General features: G+C 34.7%; 1 protein-coding gene and 1 long non-coding RNA gene across 2 annotated transcripts in view; one reads left to right on the top strand and one right to left on the bottom strand.

Moving 5' to 3' along the window:
- The window catches only part of LOC109380325 (uncharacterized), an 87,418-nt gene that overhangs the window by 18,754 nt on the left and 51,851 nt on the right, over window positions 1-16,813 (top strand). The window contains exon 2 of the long non-coding RNA XR_002123436.1: window positions 1,721-1,903. This is a non-coding gene — a long non-coding RNA (uncharacterized LOC109380325). The remainder of the gene's footprint in view (window positions 1-1,720; window positions 1,904-16,813) is intronic.
- The window catches only part of EFCAB3 (EF-hand calcium binding domain 3), a 112,764-nt gene that overhangs the window by 44,231 nt on the left and 51,720 nt on the right, over window positions 1-16,813 (bottom strand). The window contains exons 13-20 of the mRNA XM_019637785.1: window positions 16,073-16,216; window positions 15,392-15,463; window positions 6,334-6,441; window positions 4,209-4,313; window positions 3,628-3,678; window positions 2,618-2,722; window positions 1,684-1,737; window positions 728-832 (exon numbers count right to left, since the gene is read on the bottom strand). Of these exons, the coding sequence (XP_019493330.1) occupies window positions 728-832; window positions 1,684-1,737; window positions 2,618-2,722; window positions 3,628-3,678; window positions 4,209-4,313; window positions 6,334-6,441; window positions 15,392-15,463; window positions 16,073-16,216 (744 nt within the window). The remainder of the gene's footprint in view (window positions 1-727; window positions 833-1,683; window positions 1,738-2,617; window positions 2,723-3,627; window positions 3,679-4,208; window positions 4,314-6,333; window positions 6,442-15,391; window positions 15,464-16,072; window positions 16,217-16,813) is intronic.

Raw genomic sequence — 16,813 nt, 5'->3', positions numbered from 1 at the left:
ACATATATTCTATAGATGGAGAAATGGAAAAATATACCTCAAATTTTTTACAGTAGTTATCTCTTTGAGGTGGGACTAGAGCTGGTTTTACTTTATTAAGGTTTCTATGATGAATACACATATTAACATTGTGAAGAGATGAGTTATAAGTAAATTAATATACACATAAATATTATGTATGTATGTATGTATGTACATATTATGTGTGTGTTGATCTTAAAAGCACTAGAAGGAAATGCACCAAAATATTAATAGTGGTTATCTTTGTGTTATGGAAGTAAAAGCATATTTTATTTTCCTAAATGATTTTGTTTTATCTAATAAGGAAGTTAAGAACGGTAGCCTTTTTTCAATGTATAAAATTATCCACTTATAGGTAGACTATGTATTCAATACTGCAGAAACGGCTACATTGAGTTAGTTTTTTATCTTCTCTTTGTTCCTGCTTGTCTCCTTCTTCTTCTTCTTTTTTTTAATCTATTTTTACAAATCCATCTGATCAGCTACCTGGGGGCTGAGTAATGAACTTTGCCTCTGATAGACACTGATGGCTGAAAGGTAGTTAGAGTGATGATTTTAAAATCCAAATCTAAGTGATGAAAGTTTTCTTTGTATTAGCATTAGCTTTTAATAGTTTTCAAGCGTTTTTAGTTTATTTTGTAATGTTTCACATAGTTTCAAAAAACCAGACTTCCTAAAAATCTCAGATAGCACCCACAAGGCTTACCATTAGCTGGCAGTGTCTTCAGCAAGTTTGAGTTTTTATTAGGTGTGAGCTCCATCACCAAGTTTCCCAAAACACTTTCAAGTTTACTGGTGTCAGCTTTGTTTCCTTTGAAAGAAAAAAGGGTTGGTGAAACATGGCAATTCTAGGACATTCTAATGATCTGAAATAATGCAAAAGCTGGCTCATATAATGCCATCCTCACTTTCATATTTTCATATATTCCAATAATGTTTCAGGATAGTGAGACAGAATTTATTCCTTGATTTTTCATAAAGAGAGAGTGAGTGGTCTTGGAAGTGTGGTGGCAAGACACCATGGATGAAAATTCGATTACATAATTGGCCAGTAGTTTAAGGTATCTAGTTTTTTTTCTTTTTAATGCTGAACTGTGATTATTGAAAGAAACCTTATTCAACTTAATTTTCTAAAAATATTCATCTTCCTATATCCTGTGCCTACCTAGATTTTGGCTAATTAAACTAACAGCTATTAACTGAAAAGCTTGCTGGAGCCGGGAGGTAGAAAAAATGAGTGAAAGTGGCTGTGGTGAAGTGGACACCACATGCCTTGTCCAAAGAGAAAACACACCAGCTATTGTTATGAGGGAAGGTATGGCCAGTGCTGCCAGATCTTAACAAAAATTGACTGCAGGATGGATTCAACTCATGGGGGGCCAATTTGTGACCTCTGATTTAAACACTGGTTAAAGGTCAGCATAATACTGCCAGAAACTATAGAAAATATAATTCATTGCTTCGACATCACCACTTATTTTTATAGATGAATCCTAGATAATTCAAAGTAAAGGCAGAAGAAAAGCTGGCCGTAAATATTTCATTATAAATACATAAAATATCAGCATTAATACATTTATCATATAATATTGGAAAAACACTATGCAAAATATAACATAGGGTTAGGATTTGTTTAAAAGTGTTTTATAATGTCTTACTCACCTAAAAAAAGTTTCACTTCATTCATCACCTTTTCCAGGTCAACCTTACCATTAACTGTAACACAAGGAATACGTTGATCAGAGCCATGACAAGAGGACTACTTGCCAGCATAAGGGCATTCTGATTCCTTTGACCCCCTCAAAGGCCAAGCAGCAGCAAAATAAGTGGGCCGAGGTGGTGAAAGTACAGAGATGCCAGAACAGAAGTTTCCTGCCTTTCCGTAAGTTACAAAATAATCTGCCATGGAATGTGTACTATTAAGTGCTAAATAAAGAATCTAAAATAGAAAGGAGATTATTTAAGAGAAATTCTAGTAAGTACTAAATTACCTCAGTAAATCCTGGCAGTTGATTGTGAGAGTTGGGGATGTACAGTTGGGGAAGTCAAGACATTCCAAAGATCTCATGGTGGGGAGTGGAGGGAAGTGGGGGAATGCATGAGTATTCTGAAAGTTTCAGCCTATTGGGATTGCGTGTGTGTGTGTGTGTGTGTGTGTGTGTGTGTGTGTGTGTGTGGGGGGTGGGAGAGGGGAAGATAAAAGTAAAAAGAAGTATCTAATGGGAAAGAGTATCTTGATGGGAAATAAAGCAGTGTTTTGTTGCCAGTAACAGTTAAGTCATATGTTAGTATGACATTGAATAAGAGGAAAAGGAATGTAAGAATTAATGGAATGTGACTCCTATGGGGTTTCCAAATTAATTTAGGAAGAAAACAAATACAATGAATAATAACTTGAACAAACCAGTAATAGTAAGCATAAGGACAAAAAAACAATAGTAGAAAATAAATAATAAACATAAAATAAGATGAAAGAATAAAATTAAATATATCCAGCATTACACCAAATCTGAACAAACTGAAATTACTCTTTAAAAGGGAAGGTATTTTTTCAGTTGGTTTTTCTGTAAGGTTCAGTGATATCTAAAATGCTCACCATCAACTGGCAAGTTTTGTGTTAGATCTTTAAGCTCCTTTTCAGTGAGGTTCACGCCCATGTTTTTCAAAACTGTATCCACTTTACTGGAATCAATCTTTCCTCCTTATGAAAAGAGAGATATATAAGCAATGGTTAATGTCCCTAAAAGGTAGTGTAAACTCTCAATTCCTGCCAATTATGGTTATCATTTTCATCCAAAAGACCAAAGCCTAATGAGATCTTTACAAGAGTAGAAAGAGTCAATAATGGAGTTAGAATTAGAGCTTCTTGTTTTAATCTTAATCTTCATGATAAGCATACCTAGTATAAAAATTTAAAGGTGACTGAATAACTTCTCAGAGAATTCTAGCAAGGTGACAATAATTCCAATGTTTCTAACCAATGTCTTATTTTCAATGTGTTTATTTTTACAGCAAACTTCTAGTTATGTTAAGAGATGCTGGTTTTCCATTACCATTATTATTATTATTTTTATTTAAGTCAAAAAGTAAATTAATTTAAACAAAAATATTAATAGTAATACCAGTGGTGTGTGGATTCAGAAGGTGGTAGTAATGATGGAAGAGTGGGAACCTTGCTTAAGCATGACCTCCCCTCTTGGCCAGCTTCCTTTCCATCTCTTTAATCTGTCTCTTCACTTCCTTGGAGACTGTCTAGCTTTTTAAATTTTTTTTAATCTGACTGTCAGATTACTAGTCTCTTTTGCTGACTACATTAACTGAAGATGTGTTCATTTTCACTTCACTTTTGCTATGCCACCTGGGTCTCTGATAATTTCTTCCCCTGTCAAAGTTTGGAAAATCCCAAGAGAGCATGGGACTCCTTTCCAAGTTACACCATAAGAAATGACCTCCTAAAGAACAGGTTGATCTATAAAAACACCCCAAAAGTATGTTAAGTATAAATGTTAGGTGGTAGAGCCTATAATTCAATCACAAAGAAAATAGTATAAATGCCAAACATGATGATCTCAGATTGATTTGCATTTTATTAAGTTTCTCACTCACTTTTAAGAGACTTTATAACATCCAGCAACCTTTTTTGATAGGCCTTTCCATCTGTAAGAAGAAGCACTATTCAGATCACAGAAGAGCAATGTCCAGTTTCATAGGTAGTATAAAACCAATAAATTCAGTACGGCATATTTTGTAAATAGCCTTAGAAACTTTCTGATTTACTGACAAATAATGAAATTATATAGAATGGAGATACTGGCACTCTCCCATGCTGAAATGTATCTTTTCCTTTTCTTCTGTGATATTTTCATTTCCCCTATTAGGTTCCTCCCTTTTCTTTCTTTTTCACATTTATTCTGGCTTACATTTTAGATCTCTTGATAAAATCAAAAGTAATAAAAGATATAATTGAACCCTGATCATAGGAGTCATGATGACATAATGGTTGATTCTCAAACTAAAAATTAAATGGCACAGATAGTATTTTAAGATATAATAGGATCATTTAGAATTATGTAACATGGATCATTACATTATTTTTGACAAACAGTAAGATAGAGATAATTTTAGAGGTTTTCACAATTGAACAATAAGCTTCCCTAGTCAACTGTATTTTTATTTGAAATACTCACTATCAACTGGCAGATTATTCACCAGTTCTGAGAGTTCTTTTTCTGTGAGCTCTATCCCCATGTTTCCTAGAACTGTTTCCACATCATTGATATCAACTTCCTCTCCTTCAAAAGGATAGAAACAGTAACATGTGAGATTTTAAAGAACTAATTATTCTAAATAATAATGAAATCTATTACTGTTTAACTATTAGCCCACCTACTAAATGCATAAGAAAGTCAAATGAGTGCTGTTTGACTATAGTTATGGTAGAAAATTAAAGTGCTTATTTCTTTAACCTTTGTAATAATAGACAAAAATATAATAGCACAATACATGGTAATGGATTTTCATTATTTTCTATTGTGGGAGATTACCATCGGGTAATAAAACTTTAGTTTCTTTTTATTGTACTGACATATATTTTCAGTAAACACCTTAGATTAACATGGAAAAACTTATAGATTAATATGGAAAAGATTATAGAGCCTAACAAAAGTAGCACCATGTTTTGTTAAAACATTGATAAGCCAATCTCAAAGTCTAGGCAATCAAAGCACAATCATTTTTTCTAAAGCATAATTTAAAAAGGAATAAAAAGTAACAGAAACAATATAAAATGTGTCAAACATCAGAATTATATGTATTTGGTAACTTTTTCCTCACCTTTAACGTCTTCTATTATATCCATCAGTGTTTTCAGATCAACTTTCTCATGGGTTGTAATACAAAGTAATTAGGGTAATATTATTACCATAGACTCAAAAAAGATACATAGGATGGGAGGTCTTTATCGAAGATTTATTATTATTAGAAGATGACAGGGAAAATAAATCCACTTAAAATTAGGACTAAGATTTAATAGTAAATAATGAATAAAAATGATTCAAAGGATTTTATTAAAGAAAAATGCAAATTATGAAAATAAGTTTATCTAATATTTGAGAAAATTCAGGTTATAATTGTCACTATTTCACAATTCTTAGAACAAGCAATGAATTGATGCTGACTTTTAAGTGTGTTGTGGTGTGGTTTTCTGAGAAAATTGGATTATTGCACACTACAACATCCTTTTGAACTTTGAAACAAGACACATAAAAATAACTTTTGCAAAAATGATTGATTTTTTTCCAAGGGCTCCTTTAAATCCTTTGAAATCCAAATCATTCTATTTTGAATGACCTACCATGTTATTATTCATGTAGAATTTTTCTTCTTCAATTATTACATGGTCTAACTGCCAGGTCCACATTTGTAAGTGGCTTTGCGTGATCTGAGTAATTCTTAAACTTTACTTTCACTTCCTTCTTGAAATTATGCATCTTTTCTCAATCTTCGTAAGGATTGCTATTTATGTTGCCAAGTATTAATGCAATGGGCAGATAGATACTAGTGTAAAGCAGTGAGTAATGTTAGCTAGGAACTAATTGTGTAAGTGGTCAGTTTAGTGATTCCCTGAATCTAAATGGTAGATAAGAACCAAACCAAAGTCTTCTCAGTTAACACATCATTTATATCCACCTTAAACTAAAAACAAAGTAGATTAAAAAAAAAAGATTTAAAAACGTACTTTGTATAACAAATTTTAAAAATACGTAAGTATATAAAGAAAAAGTAAATGGTCCCTCCTTTTATTTCTCCTCAAAGTCATTACCACACCTCACCATTACTAACAGTTTTGTATATGTCCTTCCAGGCTTCTCTTATGTTTATAAAAGTATACATCTTTAAAAAAAATTAATAATAATATACATATTATTCTGTAATCTCTTTGTTACAGTGACCAAAAAAGGAAGCATCTCAATATCCATGAACAGACAAATGAGGAATGGCTGAATGAATTGGGTTGTACCCTAGAGTGATGTCAGTGAGAAAAACACGTTGCAGATCCTAATTTTGTAAAACCAGGCAACAATAATCTCTTCCTGTCTCACTAGCACCCCAGTCCCACCCCAAGATATATAAAGAAATAGAGAACAAGTTTTAAAGGAACAAAAACAAAGAGCCATTTTTTTCCCCTGAGTTCTTCTGAAAGCTAATCAAATGTCTTTTGGGCAACAAATAATTTAAACCTTTGAAACAGTCATCATTAAATCTGCAAGCTCAATCTCTGTTTAAAATAACAGGGTTTTCCATAATGCTCACCACTCAGAGGATTCTTTATTAGATCAAGTTCCTTTTCCATAAGCTTGACTTTCATGGCTTTTAAAACAGTATCCAGGTTATTTACATTAACCTTCCCTCCTGGAAAACCTTGAAAGGAAAGGGAGAAAAATGGAAAAATTCTAAACTACTAAAAAATTCATAAACATATACTATTATTTTCAACTATCAGGTGTTACTGTTGCTTCCCCACCTAGGTCTATTGAGATATAATTGACATATAACATTATATAAGTTTAAGGTGTACAGTGTATGATTTGATATATGTATATACTGTGAAATGATTACACTATAGGTTAGTTAACACATCGTTTCACATAGAGTGTGTGTGTGTGTGTGTGTGTGTGTGTGTGTGTGTGTGTAGGGGTGATAAGTAACAAAAGCTGTCTAAAAAGGCTCCTTAAGGAAATGATAATAAACAGAAAAAAGGTTAAGAAACACTTCTTTAGGATAATGGTAGCCACTTAAATTTACTCTCTCTACATGGCCTCTAAAAACCCATACAAAATAACAAGTAAAGCAAATAAAATAACCCATAGCCCATGCCTACAGCTTAACTAAGAGGCAGAATATTGTGAACTTTAATTTACATGTAAGTCAAGAAATAAAAATCTAGGACCTATACAGTTGGCTGCAGAGCCCACACCAAAGTGGGAAATCAGGTGACCATTTCACAGAAGAAAGAATGAGGAAGGGTCCTTTTAAGGCAGAACACAGATAATATCAACTAGAGTTTACCCACAAGGAAAGAGTCCCACCTTGAATGGGGAATTGCTGAGAACAGTTCAGAGTCTGATGGATCAGAGCTATAACCTCTGGGAAACTAAAAAAAGGGGGCTTGGAAATCCATAGGACCGAAGGTGGCACCTGGATAGGGAACAGCACTGCATGGGGTTCGGTAGGGAAGGAAAAGAAGGAAGCAGTTAAAGACGAAGTCCCTACTAAATGGCATTAAAATGTTAGAAGACTCATCCCCCCAAAAGGTTCCATTTATTAAAGTAAACGTACTTCAATGTAAAAACTGAAGAGGGCACTCTTAAACTGTATAAGCCACCCAATACCTTGAACTCTTCCAACAAATCAGAGTAGAAATGGACAAAGGAAGATTTGAAATGAGAGCTGACTGAACTCAGGAAACAGACTGCAGAGAAACACAAAGTCAGCTCCAAATATAGGCTTAAATAAAAGTCCTCAAGGTAGAATGGATATGACTAAACTGTAGTAACACAGAGAACAGAAATGAAAGCCAAAAGAAAAAGGAGGAAGGGGAGAAAAGGAGGAAGAGAAAACCTATGCCAAAAAAAACCCAAAAAACGTTCAGAACAAAAGTGATAGATTAAGTGACAAAGAAGCTCTGATATGTATATAAATGAAATCCCTGAAAACAAGGAAAATTAGAACAATGGAACAGATTTAACTTATTATTAGAAATTACATGCACAGAATTAGAATAAATAATATCCTTGGTTCCTGAAACATTACTAGTCCACACATGGCCCACTTTTATTTGTTTGGTTAATTCAAACAATTTTATAATAAATGCCAGCAAACTTAAGCCGAAAACAAAAGCTAGGTCTTCGAAATAATCAGCATCTAACCAGAGGGTTCCCCTTACAAACCCATCCCTCTGCCTTCTCCATCCCTTTATCACGAGTCCAGCGTACACCATGCCTTTGCTATCTTTTTAAATGTGATCTTATTGTACCTGTATATACATTCCTAAAATCATCGAGAATAATGTCAGATGCCTCCTTATCTGATAATGAGCCACATGTGTCTCTTCTATGAAATACCTGTTTGACTCTCTTGCTCATTTTTCTTTTGGGCTGTTTGTGTTCTTACGGATTGGTTGGAATTTTTTATTCTTAATACTAGTCCTTTGTGAGTTGTGAGAATTGTGAATATTTTCTCAGAGTTGTAACTTATCTATTTCATTTTCTATTCTGATCTCTATCATCATAGATTAATTCTGCCAGTTATTTCCCATCATATGAATAAAATAATACTGTATGTTCTTTTTGTGTCTGGTTGCTTTCACTCAACTTTATATCTGAGTTTCATTTGTAACCTTCTGATTGTAGTAGTTCATTCTTTATCACATTATATACCATTATATGACTATCACAATTTATCCATTCTACTGTTCATGGATGGAATTTGAGTTGTACCAGGTTTGAATTATCCTGAGTAACTATTATGAAAACTGTTATGAACATTCTTGTGTATGTATTAAGTTGTACATGTAAGAATTGAATCTCAGTGTATGTAAGTTATACCTCAATTTAAAAAAATCTATTGAAAAAGAAACAAAGAAATAATTGGTAGAACTACAAGGACAAAAAAAACAGAGACTACATAGAAGATTTTAATAAATCTCTCTCTGCAATTACTAGAACCACTAGACAAAAACTCACCAGGGAATTCAGGTAATTTGAATCAACCTTCTCACTGAAGATAACTTATAGAAAGCTGGCCCAAAAAAACCACATAAGATTCATAGCATCAAAGAGCTAACATGGATAGGACCTAGAGTAAGTCAGACAGCAGAACACATGAGGCTACTTTTCAGCTGGGTGCACTTAACAATCACATAAGATGCTGCTGGGAGTCTAACAGGATGTGCAGCACTTTTGAAAGCCTTGCATGGCTAGAGGGACAAGAATTAGAATCCAGAATCCATGAAGAGGAGAGAGCTGTGGTAAATCTCTCTCACTTGAGGCTGGAGAATGGTTAACCCAAATTAAACAGGCATTGCAGGAACTGCAATTCACCTTTGAATTATCCTAATCCCTGAAATTTGATGGATTATTAGGCCCCAAGTGCCAGGAAGAAACTAGTAACAGACACACAGGGTTTCTAGATATTGGGGGAAAAGTATTAGAATTAAACTTCAAAATAATTATGCTTGCTATGTTCAAAGAGATAAATGACAAGATTGAGAATTTCAGCAAGGAGGTAAAAACCATTTTAAAAAAATCAAATAGTCTAGTTCTGAAAAATGTATTAACCATAATTAAGTATTCAGTGAATGGATTTATCAGCAGAATAATCACAGCAAGAGAACTGGTGGACTGGGAAATTGGTCAGAAGAAAACACAAAATGAGCATGAAGAAGCAAAAGGATGAAAAATACAGAAGAGAGAGTGAGAAACAGTGAGAAAATATAACGTTTATGTAACTGGAGTCCCAGAAGGAGAGAAGAGAGACAGGGGCAGGAAATATTTAAAGAAATAATGGTTAAGAATTTTCTGAAACTGAAGATCTTAAGCCACAAATTCAAGAAGGCTTAGAAGCCTCAAGCATTATGTCAAAACTGCAAAGGAATGAAAGGAAGGAAAAGTAAGAGGAAAAAGGAAGTAAAGCCAAGAAAGTGAAGGATATGTACAATGAAAACTACAGGACTTTGATGAAAGAAATTGAACAAGACACAAACAAATGGAACAATATCCTGTGCTCATGGATCAAAAGAATTAATATTATCAAAATGTCCATACTAACCAAAGCATCTATAGATCTAATGCAATTCCTATCAAACTTTCTATGGCATTTCACAAAGAAAAATTTTAAAAATCTTAAAATGTGTATGGAACCACAGAAGACACTGAATAACCAAAGCAATCTTGAGAAAAAATAACAAAGAAGCATGACACTTCCGGATTTCAAACTATACTATAAAGCTATAGTAATTAAAACAGTACAGCATTGGCATAAAAGCAGACACATAGACCAACAGAAGAAAAGAAAGAGTCCAGAAATAAACCCCCATATATATGGTTAAATAATACTTAAGACAAAGCCAAGAACACTCAATGGGGAAAGAAGTCTCTTCAATAAACGGTGCTGGGGAAACTGGATAACCACAGGCAGAAAAATTAAATTGAACCTCTAACTTATACCACTCACAATTAACTTGAAATGAATTAAAGACTCAAACATAAGATTTGATCCATAAAATGACTAGAAGAAAACATAGGAAAGAAGCTCCTTGACATTGGTCTTGGCAATGGTCTTTTTTTTTTTTTAAAGACTTTACTAGGGAATTGGGGGCTGGGAACAGTGCTGGGGAATCAGGGGAAGGGGAACAGACAAGTTGCTGTCCTTTTGTTCTTCAGTCTAGTTGTGGAGGACGTTGCTTCACTGTCCCATGTTGGTATTATCATTGTGCTCTTCCTGGGTGAGGCAGATTGGTTGCTGGCTTCTGGACAGCCGCTCATGGTGGCTCTTCGCAGCTCACACCGGCTGCTGGCCACTCACACTGACTGCTGGCCACACACGGTTGCTCAGGGCAGCCCACTGCAACTTCACTGCAGTCTATGCCATCGCCAGCGACTCAAGGCAGCCCAGCTCAAGGTCGAGCTGTTGTTCACCATCTTAGCTGTAGAGGGTGCAGCGTCACTGGCCCTCATATGTGGGATCTGAACTGGCGGCCCTGCTGCTCAGAGCTGGTGTCCCAAGCCAACTCCTAACCAACGCGCCACTCGGCCGGCCCCATGGCAATGGTTTTTTTTAATATGATACCAAAAGTACAAGCAACAAAAGCAAAAATCAACAAGTGGGACTACATCAAACTTAAAAGCTTATGCACAGCAAAAGAGACAAACAACAAAATGAAAAGGCAACCTATGAAACAGGAGAACATATACTCATATATACGCTCTAAGGTTGTTTCACATATATAGGGGAAAATGAAAAGAATCTCAAGCCAAAAAATTGCTCATCATTGATGTCACAACATTTGAGGGCCTCATGGAAGTCCTCCTCAGTTAAATTAACATTCCAACTTCTAAGAGCATGCTCCACGTTAGGTGTACCAGTTTTGTCATTATCAACAGGTGACAAGATATGAGCAGCTTCTTTAATCCCTAAAAAAGTAAATCTATACAAGATATTACTGTTTGAAAAAAATTCAAAATAATTTGTCCAAAGTCCACTATAGGCAAACACTCACAAAAAATTCATTCTAACCCAAATCTCTAAACAAAAAAAGCAAAATATTTTCTATTTATAACTGATAACCCACTTACTTCACGCAGCATTTGAAATAAAAAAATTTCATGGCAAAGTAAATATTGTGGGTTTTATGAATCCATTCATCCATTAAATGTTGAATGAGCTGTAAGCCTTTCTTAAATAATAGCTATGTCCTCTACATATAGGTCTAAAAATTTCTATCAGCTGATAAGATAAACAAATAGCGGCTAAAATTTGAGGTTGAATTTTTGATCCCCAGGCCACTGCTAGTCCATATTGTGCTTTTGTGTGAATTGGAAAAAGGTGCCCCCTCGTTATGTATCAATTACAAAGAAGAAGGCACACCTTCTTCTGGGCAGCCGATATCTAGCACTGGTTCAAAGGTTGGTGAGCACAGTGGAATATAGACTGTATTTCAGTCTCCATGTGTACTCTCTCAACCTGGAACCTTTGTGTAAGGCACAATCCATACAACCAAATGGGGAGTCGTGCTGATACCAGACCAATTTAAAATATAAAACATAATCATTACTGGGTGTTTTAATATTTCATCAATACTATTTTCAACTCAGTTTCTCCCTCAACCCCACAATGGAGTTGTCATATATGTTTTCATGGTATGAAAATTGCTGCATTACACCAGCAGATCTAACCTTTATGGAGGTTACTTGGAAAGAATACCATAATACTATCTTAGACCTATATCCATTCTACTAACATTTATTTTATATCTACTGAGACCAACAATGAAAACTTCATCCCTGTCATCAAAGAGTTTCCTGTAATTTCCTCGAAGTCACAGACTACATCTGTCATGTCTGTAAACAAAATTATAATACATTATATAGTTGGTACTATGAGAAAAACATGCACAAGAGGCCATGGAAGCACTGCAAAGCTTCACCTAATCTAGATTTCAGGAGCGATAAACTCTGGGAAATCTTATGGGGCGGGGGGTGACATTTGAGCTGAGTTTGAGGGGGAAAAAAAAGTAAGTTTGTCTAACAGGAAATATGTACAAAGGAAACAACATATGCTAAGACTTGGAGCCCAAAGCAAACGGAGCCAACTTAAATTATAATATGCAGTATGGCTACAGAATAAGTACAAATGCAGAACTGATGAGAGATGAGGCTAAAGAAATAATGAGGACATTTATCCAGTGATTTGTTCATTTCATAAATATATACAATTATATGAGTTAAAAACATAAAAGATTTGGAACAGTGCCTAGCACAGAAAATATAAGTATTAACTATTAATATTAGTTATTACTAAGAGCCTGCTGAGAGCCAGAATTTTGCTAGGATCTGGAAAGATGATGGTGAACAAAGTGGAGACATGGTCCTTGGCCCAGTGATGCTTCCAGGCAAGTGGGAGAAAGAGACATTAATCAAATAATAAAAAACATGAATGGATATTTCTAATATGAAATAAGTGCTATGAAAGAGACATGGTTTAATAAGAGCCTATAACAAAGGAAACTGACCTAGACTAGCAGATGATGATAGGCTTCCCTGAGGAACCTAACCGTCCTCTGAAAGATGAATAAATGTTAACCAGGCAAAGAGGGTCAGGGAAAAATATTACAGGGAATATGATATGCAAAAGCCTTTCTGTGGGAGGAGAAGAGAGTATTTAAGGAATTGAAAGAAAGCCAATGTAGTTGAAGGACAGAAAGCAAGAACAATGGCGCAAAATTATGCTCGAGAGGTGGGGCATATAGGATTCTGATCTTTATACTAACGACAATGGGAATGTTTAAAGAGTTATAAATAGGGGGAGGCAACATGATCAGATTACTATTTTAGAAAAAAATATCACTCTGGCTGGAGTGGGCGGAAGGACCGGCAATCCGTTGGCACTTGGCAAAGATCCTAAAAAACAATTCTTTTTATAGGGACTGTTTTCTCTTATAAAGTTCTTACCATCTGCTGTTGGTAATTTCAAATTTGAAGATGAAGCCTCTTTCCTAAAATCTGCAAGTTTAGAGAGAGAGATATTACGTGATAAGGAAGAGCACCCTGATCTCATCCAGTTTGAAAGGAAACCAATGGATAGATTAAATGCTTCATCTCTCAGTAACATTTATCATTGACGACTATTCCCTTCTTCTCAAAAATCTTGCCCTGGCTTCCAGAATATTATTCCCTCTTCATGTCCCTCTCACTTCTTAGACTGTTTCATGGATTTGTCATCCTCCTTAAATGTGGCAGTTTCTAATGTCACAGATGTTTCTTTTCTCCCTAAGAGGGCAGGTTAATCCCCAAGCTCATATATTCAATAAAAGTTTTAATCAGTTGTCTGAATTGTCCTTCCCTATCTCTGCTAACCCGCCTATCTATCGTCCATCTAATCCTGAAGCTTTCCCTAAGGACAGGTCGCAGTTATACCCATTCATCCCACACGCTTCCAACAGAAATGCAAACCGGTACAGAGATCTATTTGAAGGACAAATGATAGAAATAAAATCTGTTCATTTGCATCGATGGACCATACTGCAGTTAAAGAACAGTTTAGAATAACTCCCAACTAGTCCAGATATTAACTTGAAGCAAAGGGAAGTTAGAAGAAAGTTGTTAAATTTACCTTAATTTTTAAAATTGGTTGATGAACAAAACAACTAACCTATTTAGAAATACTCTCAAAATAGTAGGTTTGGGCAGTTTTATAAGATAACTCTAAAACAGGATTTCTCAACTGCAGCACAATTAACATTGGGGGCCAGATAATTATTTGGGGCAGAAACACTGTCCTTACATTGTCAGATGTTTAGTAACATCCCTTGCCTCTACTCACTAGATGCCAGCAATCCTCTTCCCTCAGTTTTGACAACAAAAACTGTCTTCAGACATTACTAATTGGTCCCTGGGAGGCAAATCTGATTTTACTTTTTATCTGAAGCTAAATTTAAAGGCAGGAATGGCTTTCTAAATATGGGTAAATCCATCTGATTTCATCCCAGAAAGAGTATAGATAAATCAGGTAAATTCTTTGTAAATAGGGCAGACAGCAGCTCAATACGTATATAGTGTGTTATAGAGACAAATGCTTTAATTTAATTATTCAACAATAACTTGTATTTATCAAAGAGTCTTTCACTTAAAAAAAAAGCTAGAAAACCCTTGGATAAATTTTTTTTTTATCATGGAATTTCAGCTTATTTACTCATTACATTTAAAAATTATATGTCAAATGATCAAAATTATATTTGTAAATACACATCTTGTTATATTAAGTTTTATAGTAAATTAACATAAAATATGCATCAATGGTTTCCAACTTGATAATATGCACATATAAAACACAAATTTGAGTTTAGCAGCCACTGTGAGAGGCTGTCCAGAAGCCGGCGACTGATCTGCCTTGCCCAGGAAGAGCGCAATGATGGTGCCATCTTGGGCCAGTGAAGCAACGTCCTCCACAACTAGACTGAATAACAAAAGGACAGCAACTTGTCTGTCCACCTTCCCCCAATTCCCCAGCACTGTTCCCATTCCCCAATTCCCCAATAAAAATCTTTAAAAGAAAAAAAGTCATAAAGATTTCCAAGACAAACAGTGAAATAAAAGGATATTACCCTGTCCTTGAACCCACTAATTCTATTTTTAAATAAATATATAAAAATTGTAGAAACTCAATATTTAGTGAAGTAGGGATCTATCAAATCCTCTACTACAGGCCTCATTCTCTGACTACAATAAAATAAAGTAAAACTACAATAAAATAGAAATAAACAACAAAGATGGGGAAAAATTCAAATTGCTTTGAAATTTAAAGTTTTCTCTTAACTCTTACATCAAAAAAAAATCAAAACACAACTGGAAATATTTAGAAAATAACAACATTAATGAACCAGGGACTGCTGGATAAACCAAAAGAAATGCACAATTCTTAAATGAAAAAAGTAAAGTTTTATATAACTGGAAGTGTTCAAATATAAATGAAACAAACATTTGGCACAGATGCTACAAAGAAGATTTAAGCACCAAATACAGTATTTGACTAGATGACTTTTGAATGAGTTCTGTGTTGTTGCCTTTTAACAATTTTATCATAAAGTTCTTACCAATACAATTGGAAAACTTCTGGGTGTCCCTCAAGGCCTTCAGACAGTTTTTAACATTTACCATGTTGTCTTCTGGAGGGAAAACAGAGAGAAGTGACAGATAACAATTCCTGGACAAGGTAATATTAAAAAGCTAATATCAAAATCAAAATCAGTATACAACTTTATATATTTCTTGAACACTTTATTTACAAGATACTTTGGATTAATTTTCATTCATTATGCCTTGCAATAACCCCACAAGAGTGTAGATATGCTAGTTCTGATTCTACCTGTCAGGGAACTAAAATACTAAGGAAATGATAAGATCCAGTAACCTCACTCTGCCCAAAGTAGCAAAGCTAGGATTTCTGTTCATACGACCTGCATACTCAAACTATTCTACAGTCACTGAATCAATACATATCTGAGGAAAAAGGATTCCAACAATCCCACTCCCCACAAAATTTTTAACTGCCTGTTTAAAGTATTCTCATAACTGCAAAAGAGGAAATTAAAAGAAGAAAGGCTCCTTTTCAAAGATAATGTTTATAGCAACATAAGCAAAATATCTACAGATATTTTCTCAACAAAGGAATCACAATTTACTTGAACAAAGAACTCATACACTTTCTTTGTAGGTATTCTTACCAAACACAAAACAAAACAAAACAAAACTGATAGTAATATTTAAATGCTTACCAGAAATAAAATCTGATTGAAGAATGTCCTCTACCTTTTCTTTAGGTGACTTAATCCCAATATTTCTTAGAAAGCCTTCCAAGTTCTTCCCAGCTATCATGTCACCTTCGAGTAAATCAAGAGCTAAGACAACCTCCTGTAACTCTAGAAATAGAAAAAAGTTATTTAGTAATCAAACTAACCTCTAATTAAAAAAAAACACATTAGCCATCACTAAAGACTTTTGTTTGTGGCAGCCCATGGTTTATTATATCATTTAGAATTGAGGAATAAGAAGTCTCAGCAAAGAATCCAGCCCTCGAAGAATTCTATATCCAGATGCACTAAAGAGTTCTTGGTTTATCATGTTTCTCTGGTGCTAATGTAAAATTGGCACAACCCAAATGATTCATATAGCTGAATTTTACCATAGCTATTTTACCATGCAGTACTAACAGTAGCAAACAAAATAAATTTCAGAACCACAAGAAATGCAAAATACGAAACACAAGTATCACAAGGGGTCATTTACCTTTACTTTTTAATTCTGCTAAGACCCAATTGTACTCTAGCATCTGGAATTTTGCTTCATTTCTAGTCCTTTCAAAAAAGGCAGTGTTGGGGCCAGCCGAGTGGCTCAGTTGGTTAACAGCTCGCTCAAGAGTGTGAGCTCTGAACAACAGGGTTGCCAGTTTGATTCACGGCCCAAGCTGAACTGCCACTGAGCTGCCAACAAGTGGCAGGATGGCTCAGCTAAAAAAA

This window comes from Hipposideros armiger, unplaced genomic scaffold, assembly GCF_001890085.2.
Source record: "Hipposideros armiger isolate ML-2016 unplaced genomic scaffold, ASM189008v1 scaffold_34, whole genome shotgun sequence".
Classification (NCBI taxonomy): domain Eukaryota; kingdom Metazoa; phylum Chordata; class Mammalia; order Chiroptera; family Hipposideridae; genus Hipposideros; species Hipposideros armiger.
This window is presented reverse-complemented; position numbering and strand designations above follow the sequence as displayed.